General features: G+C 35.8%; 1 protein-coding gene across 1 annotated transcript; it reads right to left on the reverse strand.

Moving 5' to 3' along the window:
* Nucleotides 1-1430: 1430 nt before the first annotated feature.
* LOC132609065 (cysteine-tryptophan domain-containing zinc finger protein 3) lies at nucleotides 1431-13955 on the reverse strand. The gene is made up of 14 exons (XM_060322895.1): nucleotides 13451-13955; nucleotides 10929-11001; nucleotides 10715-10845; nucleotides 10206-10589; nucleotides 8782-10103; nucleotides 8091-8557; nucleotides 6299-8001; nucleotides 6024-6178; nucleotides 4922-5082; nucleotides 3819-3979; nucleotides 2400-3005; nucleotides 2116-2287; nucleotides 1940-2029; nucleotides 1431-1853 (listed from the first exon to the last, which is right to left on the reverse strand). Exons 1-11 carry the CDS (start codon nucleotides 13604-13606, stop codon nucleotides 2811-2813), a joined length of 4908 nt encoding a protein of 1635 aa, XP_060178878.1. The 5' UTR covers nucleotides 13607-13955; the 3' UTR covers nucleotides 1431-1853; nucleotides 1940-2029; nucleotides 2116-2287; nucleotides 2400-2810.
* Nucleotides 13956-14757: the final 802 nt, after the last annotated feature.

Here is a 14757-nt window from a genome sequence, read left to right on the forward strand (position 1 = left end):
CTCTTCTCATGTATATATGCATGCATTTTAATTTTAATTCTCTGACACATATTTGTTTCCTCCGTGCACTTTTACTTGTTCACTTTTGACTTTTCACGTTCTTTAAGAATTAATAAATGAAGTACTTCCTCCCTCTCATATTACTTGGCCACATTACTTGACTTTTCACATTCTTTAAGAATTAATAAATGAAGTACTCTCTTCGTCCCATATTACTTGACCACATTACTATACTTGACTTTTCACGTTCTTTAATAATTAATAAATGAAGTACTCCATTCGTCTCATATTACTTGGCCACATTATTAATAATATACGTCTATTTTTCTATTCTATATTTTTCTTCTTCTTATATATAAACGCCCAAGGTGAACGAACACAACAATAATAAGTTGTACAAAAAACAACTGAAATTGTACTCTAAGCAGGAACTAACATGTGTACATTTCAGAAGTTGAACATTAATTCTACCTCTTGTGTGTTTACTTTTTAAGTCCCCACAGGTCCACACTGTCTTAATTGTCTTTTCATTTTCTTCATTTGGCATATATTCCCTCTGTTTCAATTTAAGTGTCTGCGTTTGACTAGACATGGAGTTTAAAAAATAAAGAGACTTTCAAATCTTGTGGTTCTAAATTAAAAATGTGTATAATATAATAAAATATCATTTGAATCTTGTGATTATATTTGAATTGTCAACTTACTAAATATAAAAAGAGGCGGACATAACCAAAATAAGACAATATTTTTTTATTTTTTAACAACAAACCCCCAAGTGGACGAACACAGCAACAATAAGTTGTACAAAAAGCAACTGAAATTGTACTCTAAGTCAGGACTAACATGTGTATATTTCAGAAGTTTAACATTAATACTACCTCTTGTGTGTTTACTTTTTAAGTCCGCACGTGTCCACAGTGTCTCAATTATCCTTTCATTTGGTATCTACTCCCTCTGTCTCAATTTAAGTGTCTACATTTGACTAGACACGGAGTTTAAGAAATAAAGATAAACTATCTTGTGGTTCTAAATTAAAAATGTGTATAATATAATAAAATATCCTTTGAATCTTGTGATTATAAACTTGACGTGTAAGATATTTGAATTATCAACTTACTAAATATGAAAAGAGACGAACATAACCAAAATAAGACAAATTTTAACAACAATTGAAAAATTAAGGGAAAAAATAAGACAAAAAGAAAAAAAATATGAAAACTCACTAAGGAGAATCGTGATATCCTTTGCAAAATATACAAATCATAAAGATTAACTAAATTGAGTAACCAAATTAATCATATTGAGCCCCGTACATCGCACGGGCATAATTTGCTAGTATGTATATATCCATCCATGTGGTACTTCACTCTACAACATATAAAAGCTTGTAATAGAAAAATTTACAAGGAAAAGACCCATAAAGAAAAGTGTTCTAGCATCAATGGTGTAATTTTATTATGACCAAAAAATACATCTAAACTCGGCCCCTCTTACATAGCGGACTAGTTTGCTTGTACGTAAGAGACAAGTTCCTCAACCTATGCCAACTGAGTTAAACCTTGGAGGCAGGTGTAAAATTTATTTACAGAGTCCAGTTACTTATAAGGTGATTACTATTTACATCTTATAATAAATAACATTTAGTAACTTGGTAAAAATGGTAATTAACCTATAGGCTACTATCAGAATTCAAAGGACAACATCAAAGTACACTGATAGTGAAAAGTTTTTAACACTGTCAGTAATGACGTAGAACAAAGCCAACTGTGGAAAAGAAGAGCAAATGGCTCTGGTAGGATACTAGCGGGTAGTAAGCAACTCTGGTTGCTGCTGCCATTGCAGTTCTCAATTCCCTGTAAGATGAAATCCAATTGAGTGAAAAAGAGTAGTAGGTTATATGTAGATACCAATGGCAAAAAATAAAGCATTAGATTCTTACATGGGCTTCTTTCTCATCAAGAAGAAATTAACAAATGCAGAACTGCTTGCAACAACTGCATATCTCATCTTATGACTCCCCTAAGCTGACCTGCAACACAAAATTCCGATTCTTATAGATGGGAATAATCTTTTATCATTTTGTACATGATAAATTTGATGATTCTCTCAACATACAGGGAGAATAGATATATCTCCGAGTCTCGTCAATTTTAACAACTCATCAATCAACTCGAACCATATATACTAATCACGCTACTCTTATGTGCTGTTGTGGAAGTGTATTCTTTGAATTTTTTCCGTCTACAAGTCGAAAGCTAACAATAAGCCGTCTCGATTGCAAATGTATCTGTAGTTGCCATCAAGGAAAAGAAAGTAATAAAGATCAGATAACGACTCGCAAAGAAAACTAAATAAACTAATTGAGATATGGAAAAAGTACATTACTCGTGCAGTTTTACCTTCGATCTGGGAGAGGCAACGAGCATTGCAATTTTATGAATTTACGACAGCATCACCAAGTTTCCTTATTTCTGTCAGATTGTGACTGGCTGTATTGAGAATATCTTACCAACTATAGTATTTACCTATGTACAGATTTACAAGGGCATTGGGAGCGGAACTCATAACATGATAGGTATATATGATTCCTCCACCAAGAGATTGTGACTGGCTGTATTGAGAATATCTTACCAACTATAGTATTTACCTATGTACAGATTTACAAGGGCATTGGGAGCGGAACTCATAACATGATAGGTATATATGATTCCTCCACCAAGAGATTCTCTTTCTGACATCTGCTCAATTGACAGCAAATGGAGGAACGGGTTCAAGATGTGTCCCATGGTTTCAGCGCTATAACTTAAATTTCAACGGCTGATAGCTTCCATGGCGATTCGCACTAAGAGTAATAAGCCGTCAACATCCTGGAAGTTGAAATCGAGGGCCTTCTTTACGGATAATGCAGGCTCTTTACACTGTGTATCACCGGGTCCAGGATAAGCAGCTGCAAAAGCAACACGTGATTTCCTGGAGGCGTCCATTGCTAAATTAACTTCCTGTGCCTGTAAATTTATCAAACTTAAGATACTAGAAAAAGGAACATCGCCAGATCAAAATTAAGATTCAGAACATGAGTTCTCAAGTAATGATGCATGTAAAAGGTTTGGACTTATTTAGAGATAAGCATTTTTGCAATTATGCCCTTTGCCCAAACAACCTGGTGGATGACAATCAAGGGAATAGAAAAATAAATATTCCATCCCTTGGAAGAGAAGTCATCAAACTTCAGTTCTGTTGGGAACATTGCGGATAAAATATGGTGTTCTTTACTTTAACTGGTCTGATGCTGTCATTCACTCAATTAAACCAGACGAATAAAAGAGTTAGACAACATTATATAGTTCTCTACTTTATCTGGTCTAATGATTCTCTCCTTCGAAAATATGTTAGATTAGAGATCTCATTCACTCAAGAAGACTAATAGCCTGTTTGGCCAAGATTCCAAAATCTGCTTATTTTGAAACGTGTTTTTTTTTTTTTGAGACTTATTTTGAAACGTGCTTTTTGTTAGAAGTGTTTTTTGAAAAAATACTTCTGGAAAGTAACAGTTTGTGTTTAGCTAATCAATTTGAAAACATTTTTTTCCAATATTAGAATAGTACTTTGTGCTTGGCCAATGTTCTAATAGTGCTTCAGAGACAAAGCTACTTTTTTTAGCTTCTAAAAAAGGCTTCTGCTACTACTCAAAAGCTTACTTTTTACTTGAAAGGTTGGCCAAACACACCAACTTTCTAAAATAAGCACTTTTGGCTTCCTAGAAGCTTGGCCATGCAGGCTATAGCTCATTAATGGAGCTGAAATTTATGAATACTTACAAAGTTAAATAGCCTCGTGAAGCTGGCACGGTTTCTGGCCGAGACAACATGAGTTCCGGCAACCTGGGGAGAAGCAACACCTTTCGCCAAGGCAACCTTGTCTACCATAGTTGGATTGTTCAAATTGTCGACATCCGAGGCAGAAGAGGAGGGGGATTCACCTAGTGTATGATGATAAGAAATCCAGTAAGTGTAACCCTTAAAAAGAGGTCCACTCCATTAATAAGAGAGTCCAAGACACTTCATCAATACTAATCAGATATAACTGTTTTGTTTAAAGTAAAAGAAAAAAAAAATGTTATTTGCCCTTGTTAAACTTTTATTCCTGATAAAAAAGAGTTAAATCACTAATTAAACTACTTTTGGTAAGCTGATTCATAATAATGCTATGGTTCCTCTTAGCTATTATTTCTTTAAAAAGATGGACAGTACTAATTTCCAGTCAACTCTTTAATCTTCAATATTCCGAAAGTTAATACTACTTTTTCTAATAAAAAACCCAAGGGATCAATTGTTTACAACTGTCAAAACATATATACTACTAATACCCAATAATTGATAATTCTTGAAGAAAATCCCTTTGCAGCATTGATCATCAGAGATAAATGTTATTTATGTCAATTGTAATGATGATTTAGGAATAATTTAAATCCTTCTACAATGTTGCGTCCACTGCACAACTTAACATTCCGTATTTTCATCTTTCTCTTGGAATTAAAATGGAATAAAATTGTAATAGACATCCTTTTTTGGGGGGCAAAAGCCAGTATAGTAACAAACTTTATAACCAATTATTTATAAAGAAATATTTTATTTTTCAGTCTCCTCAGAAAAATTCTGGAGTTATCTAGCCATGACCGACTCATCTTTTATCTTCGACAATTCACAGGTACAGGAAAGCATTACACAAATGGTTTAATGTAGTACGAATAAAAAGTTGAGAACATCTTGTCAACCCATATAAAGCACCACGCCACTTGAGTAACATCAAAGGTTAAACTAGCAGTCTAAAGGGGCGTGTCGGTCCAAGTGGAAGTGTCTACAATAAAATTGGTATCATGATGTAAGATATATATTTTACAGGTGAATCTCTAGCAAATTACCTGGAGGAAAAATTTGCAGGGCTGTTTGTAGTTCATTTCTATATCTGTTTGCATTGAAATGAGAGGAATAGATTACTCGCATGTACGCGACCTCCATGCATTTATAGGCTAGTGAAACAGCAGCCATGTCTTTCAATCTCTCATATTCATGGGCAACAAACCTATAAATATAACAAGATTTAAGTCCCAGAATCAGCATTACTTGGTATTTGGAATTTCTATAGTACTTCAGGATCTCCTTTGGCATTATAACAACTAATTTCTCCGGAACAAGAGACTCTTAGGATTATACACTACGAGAATAGAATATAAATAAGATGTGTGAAAAGGCATCCAACAAAAGAAGTTTTTCTTACATATCACAAAGTAGTATTATCAATTATGTTATCCCAAAGTGCATATCTCTCTTTGTGAGTGGAAAATTAAAAGCTCCCAGTAATCACAGGACAATATGTCAAGAAAATAGTTTAGGTCAACAAAGATTTCAAAAATGCGTGGCATGGTAAGGAACCTATTTCCAATGATTATATGAACTAATATATCACTAACTGGTATTATTTCAGATTAGACCATTAATAGCACCAAAATTATACAGTTATATCTGCTACTGTTACAACTGATGGTCGGTTCTCCAACAAGGACAGTATCCTAACAAGTTAATAAGGTTACATTCAAAAATTACAACTGACAAATCTGTTGGTACAATACAAAGCCGGATAGTAACAAAAATTCTCCAGTGACATTTTAAAAAGTCCAAATCCTTAACCAAAAAATGCTACTATTGTAAAGAACAGAAAACATAGTATTGAGTAGGGTTCCCATAAAGTTCGTGATAACGAATGAAGATTGTAAGAGAACAGAGAATCGAATTTAAGCTTCATTCTAGCAAGAGGGTTCTTGTTTCTCAATCATTCTTGAGCAACTTTATACTCCCTTTACTGAATCTGTAAGCAAAAGCTTATTCTCGTAACTAGTTCATTAAAGAATACAGCTTAGATATCTCAGCCCTGCACTTCGACGTAGTACGAAAGTAAAATCCACTTATGAATTTGTGCAATTAGGGTAACAATGAATGAACTGATGCAACGACTAGACAACTCACTCGCACAGTTTTGCAGTGCTGCTATAAATTTGCCTTGACTGGTTCATTTCACTGTGCTTGGTGTTGTCGTTGCATGATTCTAACAAGGATGCTCCATGGAGAAACTTTAGGGTTGCTTGAAAATAGAGACCTGTACTTTCACTTGACCCAGTGTTCTGAAACAAGAGGTCAAGTTATGCCAACACAAATGAGTAAAAAATAAACAAAAGAGAGCAAATGATAAAGCATATCATCGCCCCCCCTCTTTTTCTTGTATGAAGGAAAATTATGTAAACCTTGAGGCGATCTGCCAGATGTTTAAGGTTTGTGGCTTCTTTAATAGCATTCGCAGCAGCTTGACTTGCAGAATCCTTCCGAGCAGGGCTATCCCGAACCTTATGTGCAGGCGGAGTAGAGTGTCGCAAACTATTAGGCGTGTTTCCAGGGTGGCTTTCAGACTTTTTACCCTGTTTTGAAGCATTCAACATCTCTCCTTCAAAAGCAGGAACTGGTTGTGAAGATGGAACTGTCTCATTCTGACCTCTTATTGAAGGAGATGTTAAGTGTGACTTCCCTTTCTCAAGTACTTCAATTTTCTCTGCTTTGTCAGCAATCTTCCTAAACGATCTCCCATCATCCCGATCAGTTAGACGAGCCTGCCTTTTATCCAGACTGGACGTAACATCTACTTTAACTTCAGCACCATCATGATCGCCAAATTTCGATCGATTATCTCCTTTAGCATTCTCATTCAACAATTTTCCAAAACAATCTTTCTTGGAACCTTGTTGTAATCTATCAGGACCGGCACCAGATTTATCCTCAATCTTGTTTCTTCCGGATGTCAATTTCCCCTCATCTGTTCTTCGATCTGAAGATTCATTTGAAATATCAGGATCCTTAGTCTTGCATTTGCCAGAATCAGATCTGACAGTACGATTCTTTTCTTTATGCTGAGACAACAAAGCCTTCTCATCCCCATTATTATGTAACTGACTGTTGTTCCTTCTTTCATTATTTAGGCCTTGGTCCGGGTTCTCTGTCATGCAAGCATATTGATTAGCTTGACCTAATGGATCACCCGTTACATCAGTGTCCTGAGGAGTAGCAAAATCAGAACCTGTAATCTTTGCTTTGATTTTAGCACCTGATACATCATGGACATCTTTCTCCTGGTAATCAAGTCCAGACGACTCCATTCCATGATCCTTGCCATTGGAAAACCTTCTTGGTGTAGAACTGGGAACGGAACTAGCATTCTTGTGATCGTCTTTTCTCTTGGTGTTCCTTTTAGTTGATGAACAGTTATCTGTATTTGAAATCCTGAAAGGAGATGAAGATACCGATTCTACTGGTGAACCCTTCAGTTCCTGAAGACTAGCTCTGTTCTTATGTGAACCAGACACTTTAGAAGAGCTCGAAGTGGCTGCAACAGAAGGCTGCAAAGCAGACAAATCCCTTTTTGAAGAATCTCCAGCATCAGCACTTCGCTGAGATAGAGTGCTATCTAGATCTTGTCCGACTCGCTCTTCCTTACCTCTACCTTTTCCATCAGTTCCTCCACTAGCTCTGCTTCTGCTGGAGTCTTTTCCCTCAGACTTAGAGACCCTTGCTTTCTTTTCTTTCCTACGTCCGTTATCACGTGTCTCTTCTATAATTTCTCGGGGAGGTTGTGTCTCGGGATCCTGGGATTCACTCCGTTTTCTCTTCTTAAGGGAGTCTTTACTGTCACATTTATTGACTGAACCATCCAAAGTATGGCTTTCTGGATTTGTTGCTAAAGCCAAATTTTTAAATGAATCAGCCTTTGACTTCTTGTATTTATATTTATCCCTAACCTTTTCCGATCCACTGTTCGACAAACCAGTGCTTGAGCTATGTCCCAGTTTTGCCCCAATGGGGTCGTCATCATAATGTACATCATCTCTCCTGAACTTTTTAGCTGTAGAACCATCCAAATCTGTCTCACTTGTGTTCCTCATCTTCGAATTTTTTATACCTGCAAAACATGTCACATAGAGTAAAGAGAAGTTCCAGAAATTCAAGGATTTCATCAAGTTCAAAATATGACAGCTTCAGACAATATACCCCCATCAGAATGGTTCTCAAGTGATCTTCTCTTCTCTTTTTGTTTAAGTCTCAGCTTCTCTATGTTTGAGCTACTTGGCAGGCCCACCAGTTGATGCCCATTTTCATCAGCGGGAGAATTAGTAGTTCCGTTCGAGCTTCTGCTATTTGGGGTCCCCTTATGGTTTCTTTTGACACCGTTTGATGACAGTGAACCTTCCTGTTTTGTTGCACTTGACACACCTTTTGATCCATAAATTTTCTTCCCAACAGCATCAGCAGCTTGTATACCTGCTTTTTGGTGGTCTTGGCTGGCATGCAACGTGTCAATAGAAGTTACTCCTGAGAGGGCCACACCAGGATATTCATGCTGACTATATATTTTGTCAGAAGCATGGGTGGTAGCACCACTCATCGGCACCTGGTAAAGAGCTCTTAGAGCCTTCGTCGTTTCTTCTTCACTGATACCACAGCGATTCATTCCAGGCCTAGAAGATGAAGATAATTAATTAGCATTAAAAAAAACATCTTAAATAGCAGATATTGTTTTCTGTCGTAACGATTTAGTATAAACATGATAAACTTTCAACGTAACATCTATTGTTATACGTCTTTACTTTAAAGAATATGACTTCTCCTGATAGAGAAAAATTACTTATACAAGACAGATAATCATGATAAACAGATGAATGCAAGGTTAGAGAAAACTTACAGCCAGGTTTGCAATCTACAAACCCACTTCTTGGGGAGACTATCAGGATCAGTGCCAAGTGGCAGTAGACGCCAAGTCTGACACTTGTCACACTCTACCCAATCTTCTTTAACTACAGGAGCCCCAGCTCCTGGAGGTGCAGCGGGATTGGATTCACAGACGGTGTGAGGAGCCCCAGTTGAAGCCAACTTAGGATACTCCGCGGAAGCAAACGGCTTCTCAGTTTTCCTACCATTAACTCTTTCCTTCATCGAGCTATTACGTTCAAGTCTCTTCTTACTGATTGCATCAGAACCCTTGAGCATTTCCTTTGAATGAATTTGCTCCAAACCAGTTTCAGCATCATCTAGTTCGAGTTCTACGTCACCAAAGAATTCTTTGTATTTATCCCTGGCTAGGTTCTTTTTCAAGTCCTCTGAATCACTAAGGTTTGTGCTAGAAGAGGTTTTCTTTCCCTTAGACGCTATGGACAAATCAGCAACAGAACTTTCTTTTAATACCTCTGTACTTTGGGCATTATGACATTGATTTCCTATGGGTTTCATTGTGTCTGCAGATGCGAAAAGTTCCTTTTCAAGAGCCAGTTTCATTCCATCCTCATTGTTGGAGGAGCTTTTCTGACGAGATGACTGCTTGAGGGGACTAACAGCATCTACATTTGGTACATTCCCGTCTTTAGCCTGCCCATTGTTGGATGAATCATCAGCTTCCTCCTCTTCATTGTTGCCTTCTTTCTTCAAGTATCCTGAGCTGTGATCATTACAATATGTCCCTTTAATTTCCATAGTTCTCCTAGATGAGGAAACCTTTCCACCAGACCCTTCAACAGAATTTGTGTCCATTGCAGCGACCGGCAGCAATGATTTCTTGGATACCCGCTCAGAGGATGCTTCTTTGGTCTTACTCTTAGAGGCTGTTTTTGAACTGTCAGCTGTCTTCTCTGCATCTTTTGGAGGATCAGCAAAATTAGGGTTTCGATTAGATAAAAGAGGGAGTTTCAAAGCCTTCGAAACAAGTTCTTCACAGGCAAGACCATCAATATCGATCTCCTTTTTTGATGACAAGGCACTACCATTTTGATTATCATAGCCTTTGCCCTTTGCCAAGGCATCTTTGTCATAAGTTTTCAATTTTCTTGCCTCTGAAACTTCTCCATTTGCATAATGAGTACCGTTCGCTAATGTCAAAGTTTCAAGGCTTGCCTTTTTCTTCCCTTCATATTCACATTTTCCCCAAATCTTTTCATTTTCAGTCAGGTTAATCAACTCGTCTGAGAGGGGGGATAACAATAAGATATCACGCATTGGATGTGAGGTCATAATCTGCTCCAATGGGTTGATTAAGAAAATTGCAGAAGCTAAGGTTAGCTTAAACCAGAAAGAAGAAAAACAAAGCAAAAACTTAATGCTTGTGGGAAGATTCACCTGAAGTATACTAGTAGGGGATTCATCTGGGGAAACCTGAACGTCACGGGATACCCCTTCACTGTCCATGGGGCTACCATCCAGCGAAGATGATGGAGAGTCATCAAGCCCAAGCCCACTGTAGATTTCTGCATTCTTTCGGGTCGACAAATTATTGGTGCCAACTTTGATACGCACCTTAAGCGTTTTCAGGTCAGAGGCCTTTCTTGGCTTCTTCACTTTTTCACTTTTTGAATTGGAGTCTGCAGCTTGAGTAGTTGGTTGGGCAGAATTTCTTTCCCCCTTGAATTGTGGAGCCCTAAGTGCAGGTAAACGGGCAGAAGATGCTACAGGTCTTCCTGACAGAGAAGTGCATGATGATCCTAACGAGGTTTGTCGACCACCCTGTATAATTGAAAGATGCATATTGCTAGGTAAAAGTAGAATATCAACATGAAAACATATTACCTCTCCATTGCAGTAAACTAGCATATAAGAAAATCATTTGGATTCATTCAAAAGTTACGTACCTCAGGGAGCAGATTGTGTGGTGTTATTTGTCTGTTATTGTTGTTGGCTTCTGGTGAAGTCCTTGGCTGAGACCAAGAGGGAGAACGCTGATAAGTAGGTAAAAATGAACCATACCCGCCAAATCTTGACCCTGTCAACAAATGCAAAATCAACAATCATCAGCTCATGGCATAAGCCTCGTCACTGCAAACTTGTGCTTCTGGTATTACATACCCAGATTCTCAGCTGAAACTCCACCTTCAAAATCCTTTTGATAATGTCCCAAAACATTGTGGAGTTTCTCATCCTTGACAGAATGAAAGAATAGATACATGAGAAACTGGAAGAGTGTTGCCATCAGAGGTGCGTAATGCAGTTATAAACACTAATACACAACACTTACCAGAAAATTTCCATCAACTCACTAACTAGCCCCTAAACCAACTCTAGATAGAGAAGTCATGAAGCAAAAAATAGAATGAGCAAATGCTGGGTTTTTCCGACATCACAGTACTTGGACAGAGTCAATGCATTCTTGCTTAAAATCATGATAAATCACATCAAAGGAGTACTATAATTTCCGAATTAGAGAAAAATTCTAACACAATTTTATATCAATGTTGGAATGATATTAATCACTTCTCTCTAAATGCAATAGAATTACAAACTTAATCCTATCACATTCTTCTGTATCTTTTAGTCTAGCTAAATATATATATCAGTGTAGGGTTAAGTTGAGATTTAACGAACTTCCAGTTTTAGAGAACCCCTTTGCCTTAAAAGAGATTTTTTTTTAATACTGCAATGAATAGAACGGAAGTATTACACATAAATCCCCGATCCCAATTAGTTTGGGTTGACGCATAGTTGATTGATATGTTGTGATGTGGCTGCCACAGCTAGCTGCGTTTTAGCTTTCAAAGAACACAACAGTAACCATATTGAAGCATATAAGTATATTTACAATTTAACCGGGAGAATCAGGAGCACCTCCAACACAAAGCCAACTGCCCCTTACTATTGAGGTTTTTGTTGGCTTGTCAATTTTCGAACACAGATCTATGATATCGTTTAATCGCACAAGATTTACAAAGATGTTTATATGGCTTGAGAAAAGTTGATTTAGACACTGGTGAATCAACATTTTCTGCTGTTGGTGAATTCTTGAATTTAATCTCACCTAATTTTACTTAAATGTATTTGGCAGTAGTCAACTTCATGGTAGTGTTGGACTAGACACAGACTTTAAGGAAAGACAGACTTTTGACACATACCAAAAGTACCCTAAGAACTTATTGTCTTAAACATGCCACGACATTTCCATGACAATTAGAGTATGTCATAAAGATAAGATGGGAAGTTTAAAGTTAAACATTTTCTAAACATGGAAAGTTATTACTCTTTGTGGAACATACTAAAATGAAAAGAGTGTCATATAAAAAGGAACAGAGGAGATACATTATAATTAATGCTAAGGAGATTCTTTTCAACTATCTTCCGCCGCCCGCCACAAATTATAAACCACAAGGTGCCAAATTTTACGCTACTTTCTTGGATTTGGTTGAGGATTTGAAGTAATTAAGGTAAAATTCTTTCTCAATATAAGCTAATTACTTTCCCGTTTCAATTGAAATTTTTTTGCTAATTTTTCTTAAGGTTTAAGGACATTCCTTTCCCATTTGGTAAGGCCTCTTATTAAAGTTTGTCTTTAGGCCGTCAATTATACAACAGTAGGTAGATTGATCAAGACATGACCTAAAACGAACAAATTACAATGTAAAACTAAAAATGCTTGGATCTCAATTATATATCCATAACTATGATCAATACTATACGGAAGAAAATAAAGAAGAAACTCACAAGGTAAGATAGAGAAACATCGGGGTCAATATAAAATGGAACAGAGGAAATACATTATTATTAACGCCACGGAGATTCTTTTCAACTATCTTCCACCTGCCTGCCACAAAATTATAAACCAAAACGTTCCAAATTTTATGCTACTTTCTTGGATTTGGTTGAGTTAATTGTTATTTTTGTATTTTGGTAATGGAATTTGGTTAACAATTAAGCTAAATTTCTTTCTCAATATAAGCTAATTACCTTCCCGTTTCTATCAGAATTATTTTGCTCATTTTTCTTAAGGTTTAGCAACATTCCTTTCCCATTTCCTTATTAAGTTTCCTTAGACATCAGAAGGCCTCTTATTAAAGTATGGCTTTAGGCCGACAATTAAACCGAGCAACAGACAGCAATATGTAGATTAATCAAGACATGAGCTAAAATGAACCAATTACAATTAAATAGTGTATGGGGCAGAATCTGAAAACTAATATGCTTCAATCTAAAGACATCAAGCCTCTTTATTCCCGAGGTTTAATAACATTCCTTTTCCATTTCCTTATCAAGCCTCTGATTAAAATTTGGTTTTAGGCCACTAATTATATTGAGCAGCCGTTGCCGGAGCTGGAGTTGCAACAGATAGACAACAGTATATAGATTGATCAAGACATGAGCTAAAATGAACCAATTACAATTAAATAGAGTATACAACAGAATCTAAAAACTAATAATGCTTCGATCTCAAATTATAAGTCCAAAACTACAATCATCATCAACAACAACATACTCAGAGTGATCAACAACAACAACAACAACAAGAACAACAACATACTCAGAGTGATCAACACTAACAACAACAAAAACATAGCAAGAGTGGTCAACAGTAAATGCAAAAGAATAAAGAAGAAACTCACAAGGTAAGAGAAAGAAACATCAGGGTCAATGTTTGAATCATTATTATTGTTATCATAACAGTAAGCCTCTCCTTCTTCAAGCTCGGTTTCTTCCATCATTACATCAAACCCTAAACCTATCCTCTTTCTTCCATCTCTACTCCCAACAGAAATCATTCAAATAAATAATTCCAAGATTTTTCACTTTTTACACACCCAAAGGCCTTAAACTTCAACTACAACACACAAAATTCAAAACCCATTTATTCAAAACTCAAAACTTTTCAGCTCAACTAATCAAGATCCTTAAAAAAAACCAGCAAATTTTACCAACCCCAGCTGACTTTTAATTCATGAAAAATTAAATAAATCAAAACCCAACAATAAAAATGATTAAATAAATAAAAAAAAAACTGATATGGATTTTAAGAAGAAAAAAAAAACTGTTTTTTTTAAAGCTTGGATCGATCTTTGTAAAGCTCAAACTCAAAAACTATGAGCAGAGAGAGAGAGAGAGAGAGAGAGAAATGAAGAAAGAGAAAGGAAAATGCTTTTGGTGTATTACCAGCCGCGTTTATTTTTCCTTTTTTTTTTTCTTTTTTCTTTGTAAGAATTATTATTATTATTATTAAGTTAATGGAGTAATATCTACACTTATGACAGATAGAAGCACAAACCGATGACCTAACAAGCTACATTACATACATCTTCCACTTTGTTTTCTTATAAGGTAAATTAATAAATAGTTCATATTATTAAAACAACAGCAATAATGTATCCAGTATAATTCTACGAACTTGGAAATAATAGAATTATATGCTGATCTTATCTTATTTTGGGAGATAGAGAGGTTGTAATGTTCATAATATTACTTGTTTGAGTTTTGTAACAACTTACTATTTACCAATGTTAAACTCTATGAGCTTGTCCTTTCTTTTTAATTTATTACGTAAAAAGAAAAATCTCATAGAAGATTTCAATCCATAATTAATTTAGGTTGATGATATGATTCTATGTATCCTTATTTTATTTTGTTTAAGTTTGTTTCAATTTTAAGTAAATTTCTTACTTGATAATATGATCGTTTATCTAAACTACACTGCTTTAATCGACATTTATAATAAAGTAACGTTTTATTATTCGTATTCGATGTGTAATATGTTGCGAATTAAATCTAGATTTTAAAAATTCTGAATACATTTAACGACTGAGCAATATGATCGTATTATCTAAAAGGCACTTGCTTTAATTAACATTTATCATAAGATATCGTTTTATTCAGTGTATAATTTGTCGCAAATTGAATCTAGGTTTTAGAAATCCCAAAT

This window comes from Lycium barbarum, chromosome 9, assembly GCF_019175385.1.
Source record: "Lycium barbarum isolate Lr01 chromosome 9, ASM1917538v2, whole genome shotgun sequence".
Classification (NCBI taxonomy): domain Eukaryota; kingdom Viridiplantae; phylum Streptophyta; class Magnoliopsida; order Solanales; family Solanaceae; genus Lycium; species Lycium barbarum.

What these genes read in the sequence shown, in the direction of transcription:
- LOC132609065 (XM_060322895.1), bottom strand. Translation starts at nt 13,606, where the DNA reads ATGATTTCTGTTGGGAGTAGAGATGGAAGAAAGAGGATAGGTTTAGGG. An exon ending in AGTTTCAGCTGAGAATCTGG is followed by an intron (nt 10,846 to 10,928) that starts GTATGTAATACC and finishes ATTTGTTGACAG; the next exon opens with GGTCAAGATTTGGCGGGTAT. An exon ending in TGAGAACCATTCTGATGGGG is followed by an intron (nt 8,002 to 8,090) that starts GTATATTGTCTG and finishes CATGTTTTGCAG; the next exon opens with GTATAAAAAATTCGAAGATG.